We start from the raw sequence: 16,338 nt of genomic DNA on the forward strand, positions 1-16,338 counted from the left end.
AAATAATAATAAGTATTATTATTATTATTAATAATAATATCACCATGTTTATTTTGTAAAATTTAATGTTTGAGAAGGTATTAAACACCTAAACTTGACCTCTTACAGCTTACTCTCTGGTTCTTTGTTTCTGGAACTATGACAAGCAAAACCAGCAAGAGCTTGTTATGTTCCAGCCCTGTGGTGTTTCCATATGGTACAACCCAGTTAGAAAGGTGGCCCATTGCAAGGAGTTTGTACCTAACAGGTTGGATTACTTATTTGCAGCCATCACCACAGCTGAAGTTAATTCTTCTCAGCATACTTCCACAAAAATTAATTAAAAAAATATTTGAGACTTTTGTACTATCTTTAACATATAACATATGCTGATGTTCCTGTCTGAAAGCTTTATTATAAATCAGCTGGGACAGGGATTTTCACAGCTCTTTTCATTAACTTGAATACTGGGACAAGCAGTGAATGAATAATACTCAAAATTTCAAGCTGATGGTTTTGATTACAAAAACTCATCCCATAACTGTATGTTTCTGAATATCTTTCAAAATCTTCTGCTTATTGCTTCTGAATATGCATGGAATGGAGATTGTAATTGTGCTGCAGCACTGCGAAACTGTTCAATTTTTGAGTCTTTAAATCTTGTACATCTCTATCTTCTGCAACAAAAAAGGAAATCAGAACATAAAATTAACTTTTTTTTCATCAAAATGGGCCATAACAGCTCTTTTAAACAAGAGATGGAATATGATGGCAAATGGTAGAGCTATCTGAAATTGCCTGTATTTGCTTTTCTATTATGTGCTTGTGGTAATTGAAATTAGGTAGAGGTTAAATAACAGCAGGTGTCTTAATTTCAATTCATTTTTTTAAAATAAGCCAGAAATGAATACTAAAAAATATTACACTTATGCTGCTAGGAAAACATTTGACACACTTAATACAACTGTTACCTTTTAGAAGTTGTAAGACTTTTTTGGCTGCTAATTATCCCCATTTCATGCATGTGAATAACAGCAGAGAATTAAAAAGTGAAAGTGTTTTGATACAACAAAATGTCCTTTATATGTTAATGTGAATTCCAGAAGGTTTTGCTTGCTGGGCAACTGCTGTTACTGAAATGAGCTGCAATAACAAGAGCTTAATAGTTAGCTTTGGTACAGGGAGACTTGTAGGAGCCAGGAACTTCTATAAAGCACAAGACAAAGGGGCAACTTTTCAGAATTTTTCCTAAATATAGCTCTTTCTGGCAATCACAGAAGTTAAACAAGCAATGGATGTTGTCATTAGACTCTCTAGAGTGAGACTGGAGGTATGTGAGAGACTCCACCTTGAGCTCCCATGGAGGTCAGGGCCAGAGAGCAGAGGTGAGGGGTAGGTGAGATGGGGGTTGCACCCACATAGAATTGAGTAATGCAGAGTTTGGATAACTCAGTGATAGTCTATCTTGATATAACCCTAAGGGATGGGGCCAGAGAGATGTAAGAAAGTATGAGTTATTTCAATATGGCATTTATCTAGATTCCTTGCAGGCTCTTGATTTTGGCTGTGCATGACAAGGATATGCAGCCCCTCCTGTCTCATGCTGTGATTTAGAGCTGTATTCTTGCTTCTTGGTGGCTGTGAGGATTTTGACATGGGCAAGTTTTCCAGATACTTAATTTTAAAATTTTCCCTCTTGGTCTCTGTTTGGAAAAATAAATCTCTCTTGCTTGTCTTAAAGCCCATTGGAATACTAAAACAGCCAGATTTTTGTTTTCTTTCATCAAATAACTTGCTCCAAATGCAACTTTAGCTTATCATGGGCTGCCTATGGATTGAGGATAAGCTTGGCAACAGTGTGTATTAAAAGAATGGAGAAGATTTTATGAATGGTTTTTCTCAAAATTTTATGAATTATTTGCTTTGATGTTTCAGAAAGAAACCAGTTTTGCTACATAGAAAAATTAAAAAAAGAAGCCAAAGACTTAGGCGGTAACTGATGAAGTCAACCTCCTCCTTCTCCCATCAAACATCCTCTGCTAATCTGGCTGGGATTCTTCCTGAGATGGTGATTTGCAGCACTTCTCTGAATTGGACCTGTTTCTCCTCTGTGAGCTTGTTCCACCTGATGGGAATAGGGAATTGGGTGGAATGTCTCCTGCAGCTTTGGGGTAACAGCATGTTATCTAGTGGAATTAAAGATACAATAACCCAATAAAGATTAATATTTGTCATAAATTAAAAAAAAAATTTCTTCCATTCTTTTGTTCTCATTGTACCTCAACTCTCACCCATCATGAGAGACACTATGGGTAGTTTCTGTGAAGAACAGCCTGGGAAGAACAGTACTGTTTGCACGCTCCTACTGCCCTTCCATTCCCTACCGCAGGATTTAGCAGCTGAAGATGTTTGCCAGTAGCAATATTTGGTGCAAAGACTGCTATGCTATGTTTAATGGTGATGAACAGGAATTGACTCGGCCCCAGTGTATTTGTCCAAATAAGAAAAATGAAGAGAAGCGTCATAAGGGACCTTGTATTTCCAAAATCAGCTCTGAGACACTGTGTACCCACCATAGTGCTATGAATACTCCCATAAACTTAGCATGGGTTTCTATGCTGCAATGTGACAGGTGCCAGTCCTCTCTCCTATTGGCAGCACTGCCAGTGTAGCTGCACCCTGGTGCAGTGCCTGCTCCTTCCTACATGCAAACACGCTTGTCCCTTTCCACTGCACAAGGTCTGTGCCATGCTTTTCATGGAGAAACCATTTCCTTTCCCAGAGGTGATGGTGCCTTGGTGTAATTTCCATGATGATTTAATTTTGGTGATGGCTCCTCCTCAGGTGCCTTGCTAAGGCTTTGCAGCTGGCTTTAGGCCACCCTTGATGGTACCCATCCCTTGCAGAATAAGTTGCCTGCATTAGGAAGGGGCAGCTACTGGGAAAGGTATAGTAAGTGATTTCATGAGGGGGACCTTGGAAAGGCACATATCCTCCTTGCATGGGCATCTGTGAGAAGTGCATTCAGGGGAAGCAGGAATGTCTTTTGTGGCAGAGTCCTGGCCCCTTGAGAGAGCTGTTAACTCACTTGCCTGACTTAACCTTCCCTTGTGTCAGCAATTACACTGGCTATTCTGAGAGAGGCCAAGGGCAAAGGGGCCCTGGTCCATTCTGCTCTCCTCAAGAAGGGTGTTTCCTGTTCTGTCTATACCAGGAACCAGCCCTAAGTTGAATACATTGTTGGTGTGCTGGCATTTGGTGCAGGGCCCTCTAAGAAGTTCCCTGGATCCAGCTCCTCATTCATGAAGAGTGATATCCATGAAAGACCAACAGCTGTGGCGAGGTAGAAAGCACCTCCTGGGAGAAGGCATGGACAGCTATGGGATTTTTCCTGCTATTAAAGAGTTTCTTCACAGTGAAGAATTACTTATGTAAGTGGGTGAGACTTTGTTCTCTTGGAGGCCAAGTCAGAACTTCATGCATCTGTCAGCCTCGGGAGACTAAAAGAACTTTTGTATCCCCCTCTCTCCTGCATCTTCTGCAGGCTTGATCTTTACCCTTTGATCTCCGGATCTACAGCCCTGGAAAAACAACAGTTTCACTGGATTGGGGCAGAGCCCTCACATCTTCCAGGCTGTAAATCTGACTATTGTATTTGAGCATTGCCTGTGATGCTTCTTATCGGGATTATTGTTCCACCCTTTCCTGTTTGGTTTCTTTCACAATTCCTTTTGAATGGGCTCCCTAGTAAAGAGTCCATCATAAACAAACACATAGAGCTTTGCACAATGCAAAATAACATTGATTTCCCAGTTTTCCTCCCCAGCGGTATAAAAAATGCACCCCAAATATAAAATGAAAGAATCCCAAAGGGATGGAAATCATCCAAGAAAGTCATACCCTTGAGTGGCAAACCACCTCTGGTGTAGCTGAGACCCACCCCAACCAGTTTCCAGCTTTCCCAGAGTTTTCATAAGTGGGAGAAGGCAGTGATGTGAGCCCAAAGAGCCCCCCCATCCCATTCCTACTAGCACCCCCCACTTCAGCCCTCAGCAAGGTCTCATGTTGATTCAGTGTCCTCTAGTGGCAAGCCTGCAAGACACACACGAGAGCAGTGGGACACGGGGACCACTGCCTGGCTTCAGGAGAATCAGGAGGATGTGGCCTTGAAGTAAATATCTTGGGGAAAAGAGGTCTGTTGCACACGTCATCCACGGCACGGACACAACGCATGGCAAACGTGTTACTGAGTAAGTCAAAGTGTTACTGCCATCTGCTCTGGTCCTTGGTGTTAGACATTCCAAAAAAGGCTTCTGGAGAGTGCTGTCAGTAAAATACTTAAAGATATTGTTATAGGTGAACAAACTGTCCAAAAATTTTCAGGGCTCTTCACTACGAATGATTGAGATACTTTGTTAAGGTAGAGTTTACAGCTTCACTTAGGTGAAAGATACAGTGGCTAATAGTGAGATGGAGCCCTCAGCTATCCTGCCACTGGCTGGGAGCCAGTTTTGTGGTGCAGCAGCAGCAGCAGTGCTCAGGGGGCTATCAGAATGGCCCCAAAATCTCTCGTCTGTATCTCTGGGAATAGCACACTCATTCTCCATGTTTTTAGCATGTTGGCATAAATCCTTCTTGTCACATTCATGAGCCTTTAATTACTTATATTATCATAACAAAACTGCATTTAAAGTGCTTTCATTGATCCCCAAAATTTTATTGAATTTTCTAGCTCTTTGTTTTTCCCCAACCTCTATTCCCATCCTACCAAATTCTTCTGATCTCTGCTGTTGGAAGCTATTTCCCAAGCTATGATTTAGTGATTTCAAATTCCCCAGACTCTGGGTATGTTTTCTGTCTGGAGATGGACTCTGGCTAAACTCATTTCTAGTGGTGACATGAAGGCATGACTTCTTACTTTGGCATGCAGCACAAGTCGATAGAGAAATCAGATCAAATGGATCTCTGCATTAGACAAGCTTCCTGGAAAAGATGATGCACTTAGTTGTTATCACCACAAGCTCACAATTAAAAATATGCCATGACACTACCACTGAGGAATAATGAATCAGCTTCTCAGATAATGGAGTGCTTATCCACACCAGAACATAACATTTTTAGTGGCTGTAAAATGCCCCAGAATATCTTTCTGTGCTGTAAAACCACATATCAAACCTTTGGCCATCATCATCCTCCCACAAATGTGAAATCGAGCACTGTCTAGTATTTTCCTTAAACAGATGCAGAAAAGACTTTTTCTTCCCCTCCCCTCCCTCCTCCTTCCCCCCTTCTTTCTTTTTTTCTGCCTCTGAAGGGCAACAAAGACTATAAAATATCTGAAGCTTTCCAAAGGGCACTGGCTGGCTGGTTTTATTTACTGTATCGGGATAAATCAAGACTGCAAAATTACCTTATTTCTACTTCTGTTTGCACAATGTTTTGCATCAGAAAAACTGGTTTGGACATATCTAACATACTTTTTTTCTTTAATAATTTGCATTGTTTAGATAAAATGCAGAGGCATTTCTTGGAGGTAGTACAGGAACCCAGACCTTGTCCCAACCTTAATAAGTGCTGAGAACCTCCTAAGCTACTCAGGACATCCTCACTCTCTGGTCTCAGTGAAATTCCTTGCAAGGCAGAACCACTTTGGAAAACAGGCTTAAGGACTTCAAAATTAAAGGCTGCCCTTGGGATCCATCTAGAAGGGAATCAGCAGCTGCTGTCCACTGGGAGAAACCCAGAACCTGACTCTACCCTGGTGAGGCAGGCAGAGGATCTGCTGAGGATGGTGGATGGTTTTACCTAAGATGGTAAACACCTCTGGTCTTATCATGTGGTGGTACCAAGCCACAGCTGTGTTAAAAACAGGTTTGCTACTTTCTGCCACTTAGAGATATGTTGGGATAGATGCCGAGTTCATGTTTGACCATTGCCAGTGGCAGCAATGACTCCATCACTGTCACAGTGGGCTGTAGAAATGAACATTCTGGCCCTTCTGCACCACGTCATCCCTTCGTGTTTCTCCCTTGCAAGGAATATCCACTTCCAATCCCTCAAACAGAGCATGGGAAACCACAACTTTGCCCATGTCACTAAAAGCCTTGTGCTAGTTCAGATGTTGCTCATTGCATTTCCTATCCTCCAGGAATGGATGGAAAAGCCAGGGCTCACACTAAGAGAAGGCAGTGAGGCTGCTTTAGGGCTCCATTTTGACTCAGATGCTCCTAGTTGCTTCTGTACATGAAAGCCAAGGGGAGCTGGGAGCATCTGGCTCTGTGCTAGCTGAACTGGGCTGCTCCTCTGTGTCTGCAGAAATAGTGTTCCTTGTAACTCTTGTCAATCTTCGCCTTTTCCAGCAGGTTCTTTAAATCTCTCTATAGCTTCCTGCTCTTTCACATAACTGGTGGTTGGGCAAGAGGCAAGACATCTTCTGTCTGGCTGGAAACACGGCCAAATAGACAAATAAACCAGAGGAAGAATGCTTGATTTGAAACCTTTCCTCTGGTGAAGATTTGAATCTCTTCTCTCTCTAGATGCTGATTTCATGCAACTCTTTAAAACATTAATTTTTTGTGGACTGTGAAGTCATGTCAGATTGCATTAAAACAAGCCAAAAATTGGTCCAGAAAACTGCAGGAAAAGCTGTTGGGAGAGAAAGAGAAATTACATAATCTTCATTTCCATGGGGACCCAGGCTAACAGGAAGATTTTTATCCTATCATTCCAATTTGAGTAGTAACAATATATAACAGATAATGTGGTTTGTGGAACTGCAGGCTGTGACTTTCAGCATGTCTTTATGCCCTAATGTGACTCCACCTACTCCTCGTTGCCACTCAGCCTGACCCTCATCCTTTTGCCAGCAATGCTGTCCCCATTATTTTGCAGAGAACAGCAGAGTAGCAATTCTCTGGCCAGCTCTCACTCCCACTCACTTTGTGCATGGCAGGGTAGGTGGAAGCCCAACAGGGATGTGAAGAAATGTGTTTTGTGACTGGAGAGTCTAGATCCTACTTTTATGTGCCCAAATTCTTTTGTTGTTGAACCAGAGTTCAAAAGCTGTCAAGGGGCTTTCCAGTGGATACATTGTGAGAGATTCTCAGTGAATTGAGGCACCCTCACATGAATAGTACTGATGGACCATGGTTTTAATTTGACATTTTGCTTCAGACTACCTAAATTTTTTTCATTTATGTTCTGAAGAGTTATTTTGTAAGGTGAATTGATAGTCCTGTATGGTTTTGTCTTTCCAAGCACCGTTTTTTTTCCCCTGTATCCTAGAAGAGATGCACCAGAATTTTATGCCTCAGAAGAAATGGGAAGTTTTCATGCTGTTCTACTAGTGTGGTGTCACCTTTCTTTTCAGAGAGACAAGGTGATATAGTGATAGTGCATATGCTTTCTTCTGAATAGGGATTTGACAAAAATGCACACAATTGGCTATTCAGTAAAGAAGGGGATAAAGGTCAGGCCTGATCAAGTAACTGGCTAAAAAACCAGAAGGATATGACATGATAGCACATAAATCTGTCTTGAATGATTGTTTAAAACTATTTGTCTTCATAAACTGGTGGGTGAAGGAGTGAAGAAAATCAGACATTAATCTTGTGCATAATGGTTTTTCCACTTTAATAAAAATGGTGTGACTCACTAGTCAGATGGACCAAACTCAGCTACCCAACACAATGATACAACATCATATTAAATACTGTATATGCATGTGGAAAGAGTAATTTGAGCTGGAAAGGATTTTTAGTCACTTAGGAAATCAGATGTCATTTTGGATAGCTCAGTGAAAACATCTGGTACAGAGGATCAAAGACAAAAGCTATTTTGGATTGAAATAGAGTGCTATTGAAAGTAATATGATAATATAATGTTTCAATCAATAATGTTTGGTAGATTGTTCAGTTTCAAATGTAGAAGTACAGCCAAAGAAGCACATTGGAAAGAACTAGATTTTCAGAGGTGGTGGTGCTGAAGAGACAGCTGGGCCAACAAGGTGGCTGGGCTCTCCTCCTGGTACTGTTGTTGGATTGTGGGACACTTAAATCAAGACACCATTTACTTATTTGCCATGAGGCAGGCAGTTGGAACTGCTTAGTTATGGCAGTGGTAGAGACTCCAGCACTAGAAATCTTTACCCCAGGGCCTGATTTTTTATCTCCACAAGAATTCAGGGAGTCCTCTAGTCTGTGTTGACATGAAGAAAGGGTAGGTAGCAATCAGGATAAAATAATAGAGGAAGGAGAACATAAAGAAAAAATGAGTGACAGTTTAGAGATTACATAAAAGTTCTAGAAACACATTTGAAGTAGAGGAAGAAGTATGCTGATTAATTTCTCACTGAGGAAGACTGAACTGGTGAACTATAATAGACCCAGAAAAAAAGATGTGTTCCTAGTTTATCCACATTTATGTAGCCAGATTATCCTGGTTTAAAATCACCACATAGAAAATATTTTGTCCATGTCTGAAGACTTTTTGTTGTCCTGGAAAGAAATATGTCCCATGTATCAAAACAGCACCTGTTTTCTTTCCTTTGACCAGTCTACAAGGAATAAGATGGGTCTGACATAATCCACGTTAGTTTTTTTATTCACAGATTTCTGGTTCCAACATAACTGTATTCATGGGGGGCTTTGTACATGCACTAGAACAGCAAACATTTTGATAAATTAGTTGGTTTAGTAGGGTCTGATGAATTTTATCATGAGCTAGTGGAGAAATGCAAGGCCTAATCAGTCTGAGATGGATGGGATTTACTGAGGAGAGAAAGAGAATTTGAAGTAAAATCCATTGGGGAAATGTCAGTATTAAACTTCAGCTAATTGATTTACAGAATCATAGAATTGTTAAGGCTGTAAAAGATCTCTAAAGATCATGAGGTAAGAAGTTCTGTGTCTGGTGAAGTGAAATCAGATGTAGAAACAAGATGCAGGCATTTATGGTGTCACAAAGCAAATCCATGGGGATCCTGGAGCTATAATGGAGTGCAAACCAAACAGCAGTCAGCTATATGCAGACTAAGAGCAGGAAGCAAGAAAGAGTCACCAAAAAACCCAAAAGCACCACAAAATCATTAAGATTGGAAAAGATCTCTTAGATCATTGAGTCAAACATGTTGCAGTGGTTGAATTTACAGCTTTTTTACCCACAGTGAGCAAAGACAGTGTGAGACCAGTGCTGCAAATGCAGTGGGCTGTTATCAGGCCTTATAAAGGCAGTTGCTGCCATATTTAGGTGTATCTCATAAACCTGGTTGAAATTCCCCCCTCAGTTTGAAAATGTCTGTTTATAATGAGGAATGATGGACCTCTGTGTTCAAGTCATACAGGTCTGAAAATCAGATGGGAAAGTCTACAGAGGCTGGAACTTTCATTTATTTTGCTCAAATTTGGTGTCAATTTCAAAATGAAATCTGTTTAGACCACTCCACCTGCAAGGACAGCCCTCACCCGGGAACCTCTTCTCTGCCACAATTTTCTGGCTTAAAGGACAAGCAGGTCACCCTTCAGCTGTGTGAAGTATCATTGATCTTGGTCTTTGGACTACAGGCTGAACTGCAGCCTCAAGTTGCAGATAAAGCCATCAGGATGGTACTTAGCCTGCTGGAGCCCAAGCCAGCCAGGACCTTTTAGCACAGCAGCAGTACAAATGTTAATAATAAATCAGTGAATGGTTGAGAGATTTGCCCTAAAAGGAAATCTCCCAGCTCTATTCTTTCCAGCTATGTTGTTTCTGGGAGGTTGCTGTGCTGTTTTCCTACCAAATAAAAGGACCATTTTCCCCTCAATGCGAGATGCCAAGTCTTGAGGTCCCACTGCTCTGAATAATTAAGAACAGAAAGTCCTTTCCTACAATGTGACTTAGGCCTTGTGATCCGTTATGGTTTTCTGATTTCTGATTCTGACTTAAAATTACCAGATCTTGAATTCAATATGAGGCTGAATAAGTAGTTACTCATACATGCAACCTGATTTCATCAAATGGAGCTAGCTGAGCTTGACTGCTTAACTGCTGGCGTAAAGAACTCATGACCTGCCTGCAATGATGATATGGTCATTTTTAGCAACAGTACATTTTCCTTCCTTTTCAGATTTAGGGCAAGTATGTTCCTGGACACAGGAAAGAAACACAGTATCCGAGGTTCCATGTGAAAAAGAGGAACTGACTAACTGAACAAAAAGTGGGGCAAGAATCCTCAGCTGAGCATGTCAAGCCCATGAATCAAGTTGTATTATTACCTTTTGGTGGTTGTTTTTTTAGCCAGCATGCTGAACCTGTGATTCAAGTGGGTCTTAGGAGGCAGGAAAGGGCAGTCTGACCTCTTGTAGCCCCTGAGGGATGCTGCTGTGATTTTTCCAAAGCATCAGGTGTTTATTCCAGAGGACTGAAAAAAAACCCCTGGAAAAACTCCAGATTAGAGCTGCCATCCTTGAGCAACTACTATTGAATTCATAAAAGCTTTGTTTCAATAAGAGCTGGATACAAACCACAGACTGGTCAGGGTCTGACCATGGAGGTCTTACCTATGATTCTTCCTGTTCTCAGTTGAAAAGTTTGTTTTGTGGCTGTTTTCCTGCCTGTAGTTTTGCTGTTGTGTTTCAGCCCAGAAATGGTAACTTTTACTAGCAGCTGAAATACCTCATCTGTTACCTCACTGGTTAAAGAGGTGTTAGATAATGATACTTAGTCAGTTAAAGAGCAACCCAGGACACTTTGGATTTCATATGAAGACAGATTTGTAGATGTTAAGGCTGTTGGACAAACTTACACTCATGGCCCTAATTTGATTACAGAGTTATGAACAATCAGAAAGTATGGAAGGTAACATAAGCACTGTGCAGAACCCTGAGAGAGGCTGGAAGGCAACCTGACAGAGACAAAACTAGTAATAGAGGTATCTGGGAATTACTTGGTATAAATCTCCCCTATTATCAAATTTCTCTGTGGCCTCCACAACGAGTAGAAATCTCTCTATCTATAGAAAAGCTTATGGACAGCTGCCAGTAGATGATGCCTGGAAATCAGGAATGAGACAGCTGGTGCTTGACCTTGCTTTACTTGATCCTGATTTATAAAAAAGCTGGAAATCTCAGGGCTCCCATGAGTCCAGTGGGAATCACCCTTTCCAGCCCTGTGGAACAGCCTTCTCAAGAAGATCTATAAGCCACAAGTGAAATTTTCCATGTCCCCTGGAGACTTCCCCCAGCTTACAGTTGAATCATACCCACAAAGGGAGTTTCAAAGATGTCCATTGATGGTGATTGATTTTTTTTTTTCCAAAACTGACACTGGAGTCCTAGAATAGACCATGCAATTGCAGCCTGAGAAAATCTAACAACTATGCAATAGATCCAGAAAATTGCACGACTTAAGCAAGACTTAAAAACTCTCAGCACATTGACTGAGTGGCACAAGGATTTTCAGAAGTGCATTGATAATAAAATAAACCTAGCACATAGACTAAAACTTGCAGAAAAAAGAGTGAGTTACGTAAGAACTCTCCAAAGCTTTATAAGAACTCTCTAAAGAACAAACAAACAAAAAAATCTACCTCTTCTCTGTCTTTGCCCTCTGCTGCTATGGCCTGTCCCTCAACCTAGCAAAAGTAGCTCAGAAAAATTTAACACTTCACACTAATTTCCAGAATTCCGGGGTCTCCCAGTAGAGGGAAGTGTTGTTTCATTTCCTTTGACTTTGAAAGGCTTTGCCAGGGGAAATAAGGCAGAAGTACAGAGTGATCAATAATATACAAAGGAGGAGATGGAAATGATCACTTAGACCTTAGTCTTGCAGGTACACACCTTCTTGCACAAGCAGGAAGTCAAAAGAAGTGAATGAATAAAAGTTGCAGGATCAGGCTCTACATAATTTAATATTCATGTGAAAGACACAGAAACTGTATCAAATGTCCTGCAATAGAAGCCAGGGGAAAATGGGGATGAAATATCTGAGTCATACAGATACCATGGTTTCCCAAGGCAGCTCTGCAAAAAGCCAGCTTGAATTTCTGCATGATGCTGCCAGGTGAAATAATTCAGGGAGGTCTTCCTAATTATAATGTGCTGTCCCATGGGCACTGGAAAGCAGCTGAGGAGGGGTCAGGATCATTGCTCCTGAGCTCCTGGAACAGGAAGCAGGAGGGAGTCAGGCATGGATCCTGCTCAGTGTACCAGCTCCTGGTGCTGTGCTCTGGGGCTCCTGGGGCTCTGGATGTGATGCTTCCAGCTGGCTCAGTGGGAACAGAGTTGTGCCCAAACTAAATAAAACTGATTTGGCTGCCTCAACCATACTAAAAATATTAGGACCAGAGTAAAAACTCTGACAGGCATCCTTAATTATTCACACACTCCACAGCTGATTTTCCCTTGTGCTAATTAACTCTCCTGCAGAGAAAGATAGACAGGGACAATTCGGAGAGCGTAGGCTGGAAGCAGAATGGACATAGTCATCTTAGTCTGAGTTAAAAGTAAATTTGCCTATAGGGACATGGTCTATGTGATACTGCATAGTGCCACACTGCCTGAGTAGAGACAGCTTTGTTCTTTCTGTCCTGTTAGGTGTTATCTGCAGAGGGATTAAATTGCTGGCTGGTGAGGAGAACAGATGGAACAGATCATGTTGCAGAGCCTTTCTTCTCCTCAGCCTGACCATACCTTACATAGCTTTACTTTTTCAGGTGCTGGTATCAATGTGAGCTCCAGCATCATGAGCTGCAGCACTGGCCTGGTGCCCTGGGTAATCATCAAGGGCTGAACTGCTCAGGGATCCCTTCTTCTGCTGCCTTCCATCTGCATGCTTCTTAGGATCCCCTCCAAACTTACCTTTGATGCACCTCATGGAAAGTCTCAGAGGTGACTGAGTGAATCTTCTTTCCTGTGGAACAAATGAGGTGATTCTGCTATGGTGTTGAATAATTTCTCCCAGCATTTTAGGTTCTGTGATGAACCTAGCCTTGGTTTCTTAGCGGTTCAATGCTATTTGCAAAACTTCTTTTTCCACCCAACAAAGTGCTGCCATTTTCCCAGTAAAGGCAAAGATGGGATTTTTGTGCACTTGAATATGATTGCTTCATGCTCTGTTATCTTTCTTACTACTCATAGCAGCAGTAATTCAAACTTCAATGACTGAATCTTTGTACTTATGGACCATGCCAATTATGTTTTTTTCCTACCTATAAATACCATCTAAAGTTTTTCTTCCTTATTTCCATTTTCTTGAAATCACTGAGATATAATCTGTCTTCCCTCTATAGAGTCAAGACAGATGCACCTGTTTTCTCTCAGTTCAAAAGTATATTAACCTAGGAACTTGCTTGGCATTTCCTCAGCTGTAACTGGGGAAAACACTTTCTTTCCCCATCTAAAATCTATTCTGGGAAATTTCTAATTTTAAAGTCAGATTTATTTCTTCACCCCCAGTTCTGCTGACTGACACCTCAGGAATCATGTGAAATTATTCTGCATGCAACAGCTTGTGGTGGCTTCCCCAAAACATGAGTCAAAGAGTTGGGCAGGAAGCACACCACTACTTTCTACATGGTGGCATAGAGCAAATAGTGACTGTGTATGATCTGTCTCCATACTCAGCTCTTATTCAATCATTTTGAGAGGGATTTTTTAAAAGACAGGGGTGGGTATACCAGAAAATCCTCCTCAGCTAGTAAGTGGTAGTTGTGAGGATGAGTATGTCATACTTTGCAGGAGCTCAAGAGCCTGTTATACTCTTTACACAAGCATGAGCAATAGGGAAACAGCAATGTAGAGATATTTCTAAAATACACATTTTTCTTGTGCACATTGTGGGTTACTGAGTTCAGAGCTATTTAACATTGCAAAAATGTCAGAGAAATTTTCTATCCTCATACAGAAAATCAAATGCAAGCAGAATCAGTTTTGTTGGTTACAGTAGACAGGTTAACTCAGAGAATAGGTATCAGTCGATTTGTTTTAGCATCAATTTTACTCATAACCTGGAAGTTAAAGGATACCAGACAGCTGTCTTCAGTGACTATGATGACAGATGAGCATGTGTTCCCCGGAGAAAGGACTTCAGCACTTTGAAATAACACTTGTCTTCTGCTGTATTACTGTTCTTTGCTGGAGATGCTGTCCCATGGCAGAGCCACTGGAAGAGACGTGTGAGTGTTCATCCAGGGTTTCAGAGCATGATCTGCCTGCTGGGTTCAAGTTGCTCTGGCTAGCCCTGGAGAGGATGCCTGGGCACTGCTGGGTGCAGGGCTGGGGAAGGTGACCCCAACAGCCAGCAAGCAGCTGTGTCTGCTGTCGCTAGGTCCACTTCTCTTCCTTCTTCTGGAGACATTTAATGTCTGACTATTAGCAGTTTATAAGATTTTGCTAATGCTGAAAACTCTTGTCAGAGGTATGTAGCTGCATGCTTTCTCCAGGCAGAAGTGTCAGCAGAATTATCCACAGGCACCAGTCAGGGCAAGTGTCTGGCTGTTTCTGATTCCTTTGACTAAAGGCTGTTGCTGGGTCTAGCATGGAAGCATGCCAGTGAGCAGTGCCAATTAGGAAAGGGCATTTAACACGAAAAAAGATCTTATCAGTGTCTAGTAAACAAAGACATCTTGCCTTGTGTCAACAATACACTGGGCACATGGCTACAGCTTCCTCCAATTGTGTGTCCTCCAATACACAACTTTGTAGCTATAATAGTTACCCACATAAGCAGTTCTTAAGCATGACATTGTTTTAGGCTGAAGCTCATCAGTATGATGACAGACTCTGTGAAAGAAAAGGCAAAATACAATTCCTTTTATTGCATAAATCTCAGGACTGAATTATTGATATTTTTTGCTATTGTGTTTCACCCCTGCCTTCCTTCTTTCTGCCTATCTTATGTAAGGCTGTAACCATGGACAGATATGACAGAGGGCAACTGCTCAACGTTTTCTTAAAGATGGGACAAAATTTCATCTACTACTACTACTACTACTACTACTACTACAACTTTACACGTTTAATTTCTGACCGGGAGTTACATCATTGAACTTAAAATCTGTAAGAATTTTGGGTGTAATTAAGCAGAATGCTTTCAAAGGACATGACTAATATTATCAGTAGATCAGTGGAAACTGAATAAACTGAATCGAAGTGTATCATTTCACATTCAACTCAACTCAAGCATCTGTGTGCAGAGTAAATGTAAATATAAGGTGATTTTAACCCACATGTTAGAAAATTTGAACATTTGGTTCAGTATGTCATATGCTCGGCATATCACATTTTGTGTTCATGGTTTCAAAGAAAATCAGAAAACAGTGACACTCCTGAAGAAATCTCAGTAGATTATGCTGTAATTGATATTTTATACAGAGGTGACAGGCTCTGAATAAACCATGTTTTTAGTGTGCACATAATTGTTTTCCATTATAAGTTAATACATGGGGATCCTTAAAACAGAAGGGAAATTATTTTAGGAATATGTAGAATATGTTCCTTCCTGTTTTGGTTGCTACTTTTCTTTGGGTGCATGTGAGTCTTTTTACTTGCTTTTAATAGAGCAACTTCATGCCAGCCAATAATTGATGTATGTTGCATCAAGTCTACATACCTTAGCAGAGATAATCTAACTCTTCAGGGCAAACAGTTAACTCCATATTTCCTAACTGATGTGCATTGTCACAGGAAGATGATGTATTTTTATAAATACTTTTGTTTTCCTCGGTTCTGGAAGGTTTCAGTCGAATGTTTGGATTTCTCACAAACTATTTCCCATCACTTGTTTCAGCCCCAAGTGACCAGTAATTCATACAATACACAGTCCATTGGCTTCCTCCATCTCACGGGATTGTGTCTGCTCTCTCGCTGGCAAGCTGAAACTTTTCATGAAGACTTGAATGAGTCCCTCGAGGATTGGACCTTTCTGCAAATATATATTTGTGTAAGTGTTACTATAGCAATGTGTATTATCTGTCACAGCTTGCAAGTCTCCTCAAAGCAGCAGCAATCATTCTGATGAATTCATTTGCACATCTGTGCTTTTCAGGTTATCTCCTTGCATGAGAATTGTCATGAACAAAGTATTTCTGTGTTCAGGAATGAGAAAAGTGAAAACACACGGGTGACGCTTTAGCAGATGTTTTAGAAAAGTTAATATTTCCCTACTTCCTCGCCTTTTGCACTCCAACTGAAGGAGAACAGCTTTGCATCTGTTCTGAAGTGGGGCTTTTTTTTGAGTCCAACAGGGCAAAAGAGTTGCCATTATTACTGACTGCTGATTAAAGAACAGAAAATGCTGGGCCTGGCTCCATGGTTCCAGAAGGCAATGCTCAGAAAGTCTTGCAGGGTCTCTGCTCCTGGGATTTGCAGTTTATTGCTAGTACCC

General features: G+C 41.1%; 1 protein-coding gene across 4 annotated transcripts in view; it reads left to right on the top strand.

Moving 5' to 3' along the window:
- LOC146763467 (uncharacterized) overlaps positions 1-15,731 on the top strand; it is a 66,480-nt gene extending 50,749 nt beyond the window's left edge. For all 4 annotated transcript variants that reach the window (XR_014952056.1, XR_014952057.1, XM_085569374.1 and 1 more), the window contains exon 4: positions 1,915-15,731. Coding sequence is in view for 2 of the 4 variants with exons in the window: in XM_085569374.1 (XP_085425500.1) it covers positions 1,915-1,938 (24 nt within the window). In the remaining 2 variants the exon portion in view is untranslated. The remainder of the gene's footprint in view (positions 1-1,914) is intronic.
- The last annotated feature ends 607 nt before the right edge of the window (positions 15,732-16,338 follow it).

Source organism: Lonchura striata, chromosome 1A (genome assembly GCF_050655825.1).
Source record: "Lonchura striata isolate lonStrDom1 chromosome 1A, ASM5065582v1, whole genome shotgun sequence".
Taxonomy (NCBI): Eukaryota; Metazoa; Chordata; class Aves; order Passeriformes; family Estrildidae; genus Lonchura; species Lonchura striata.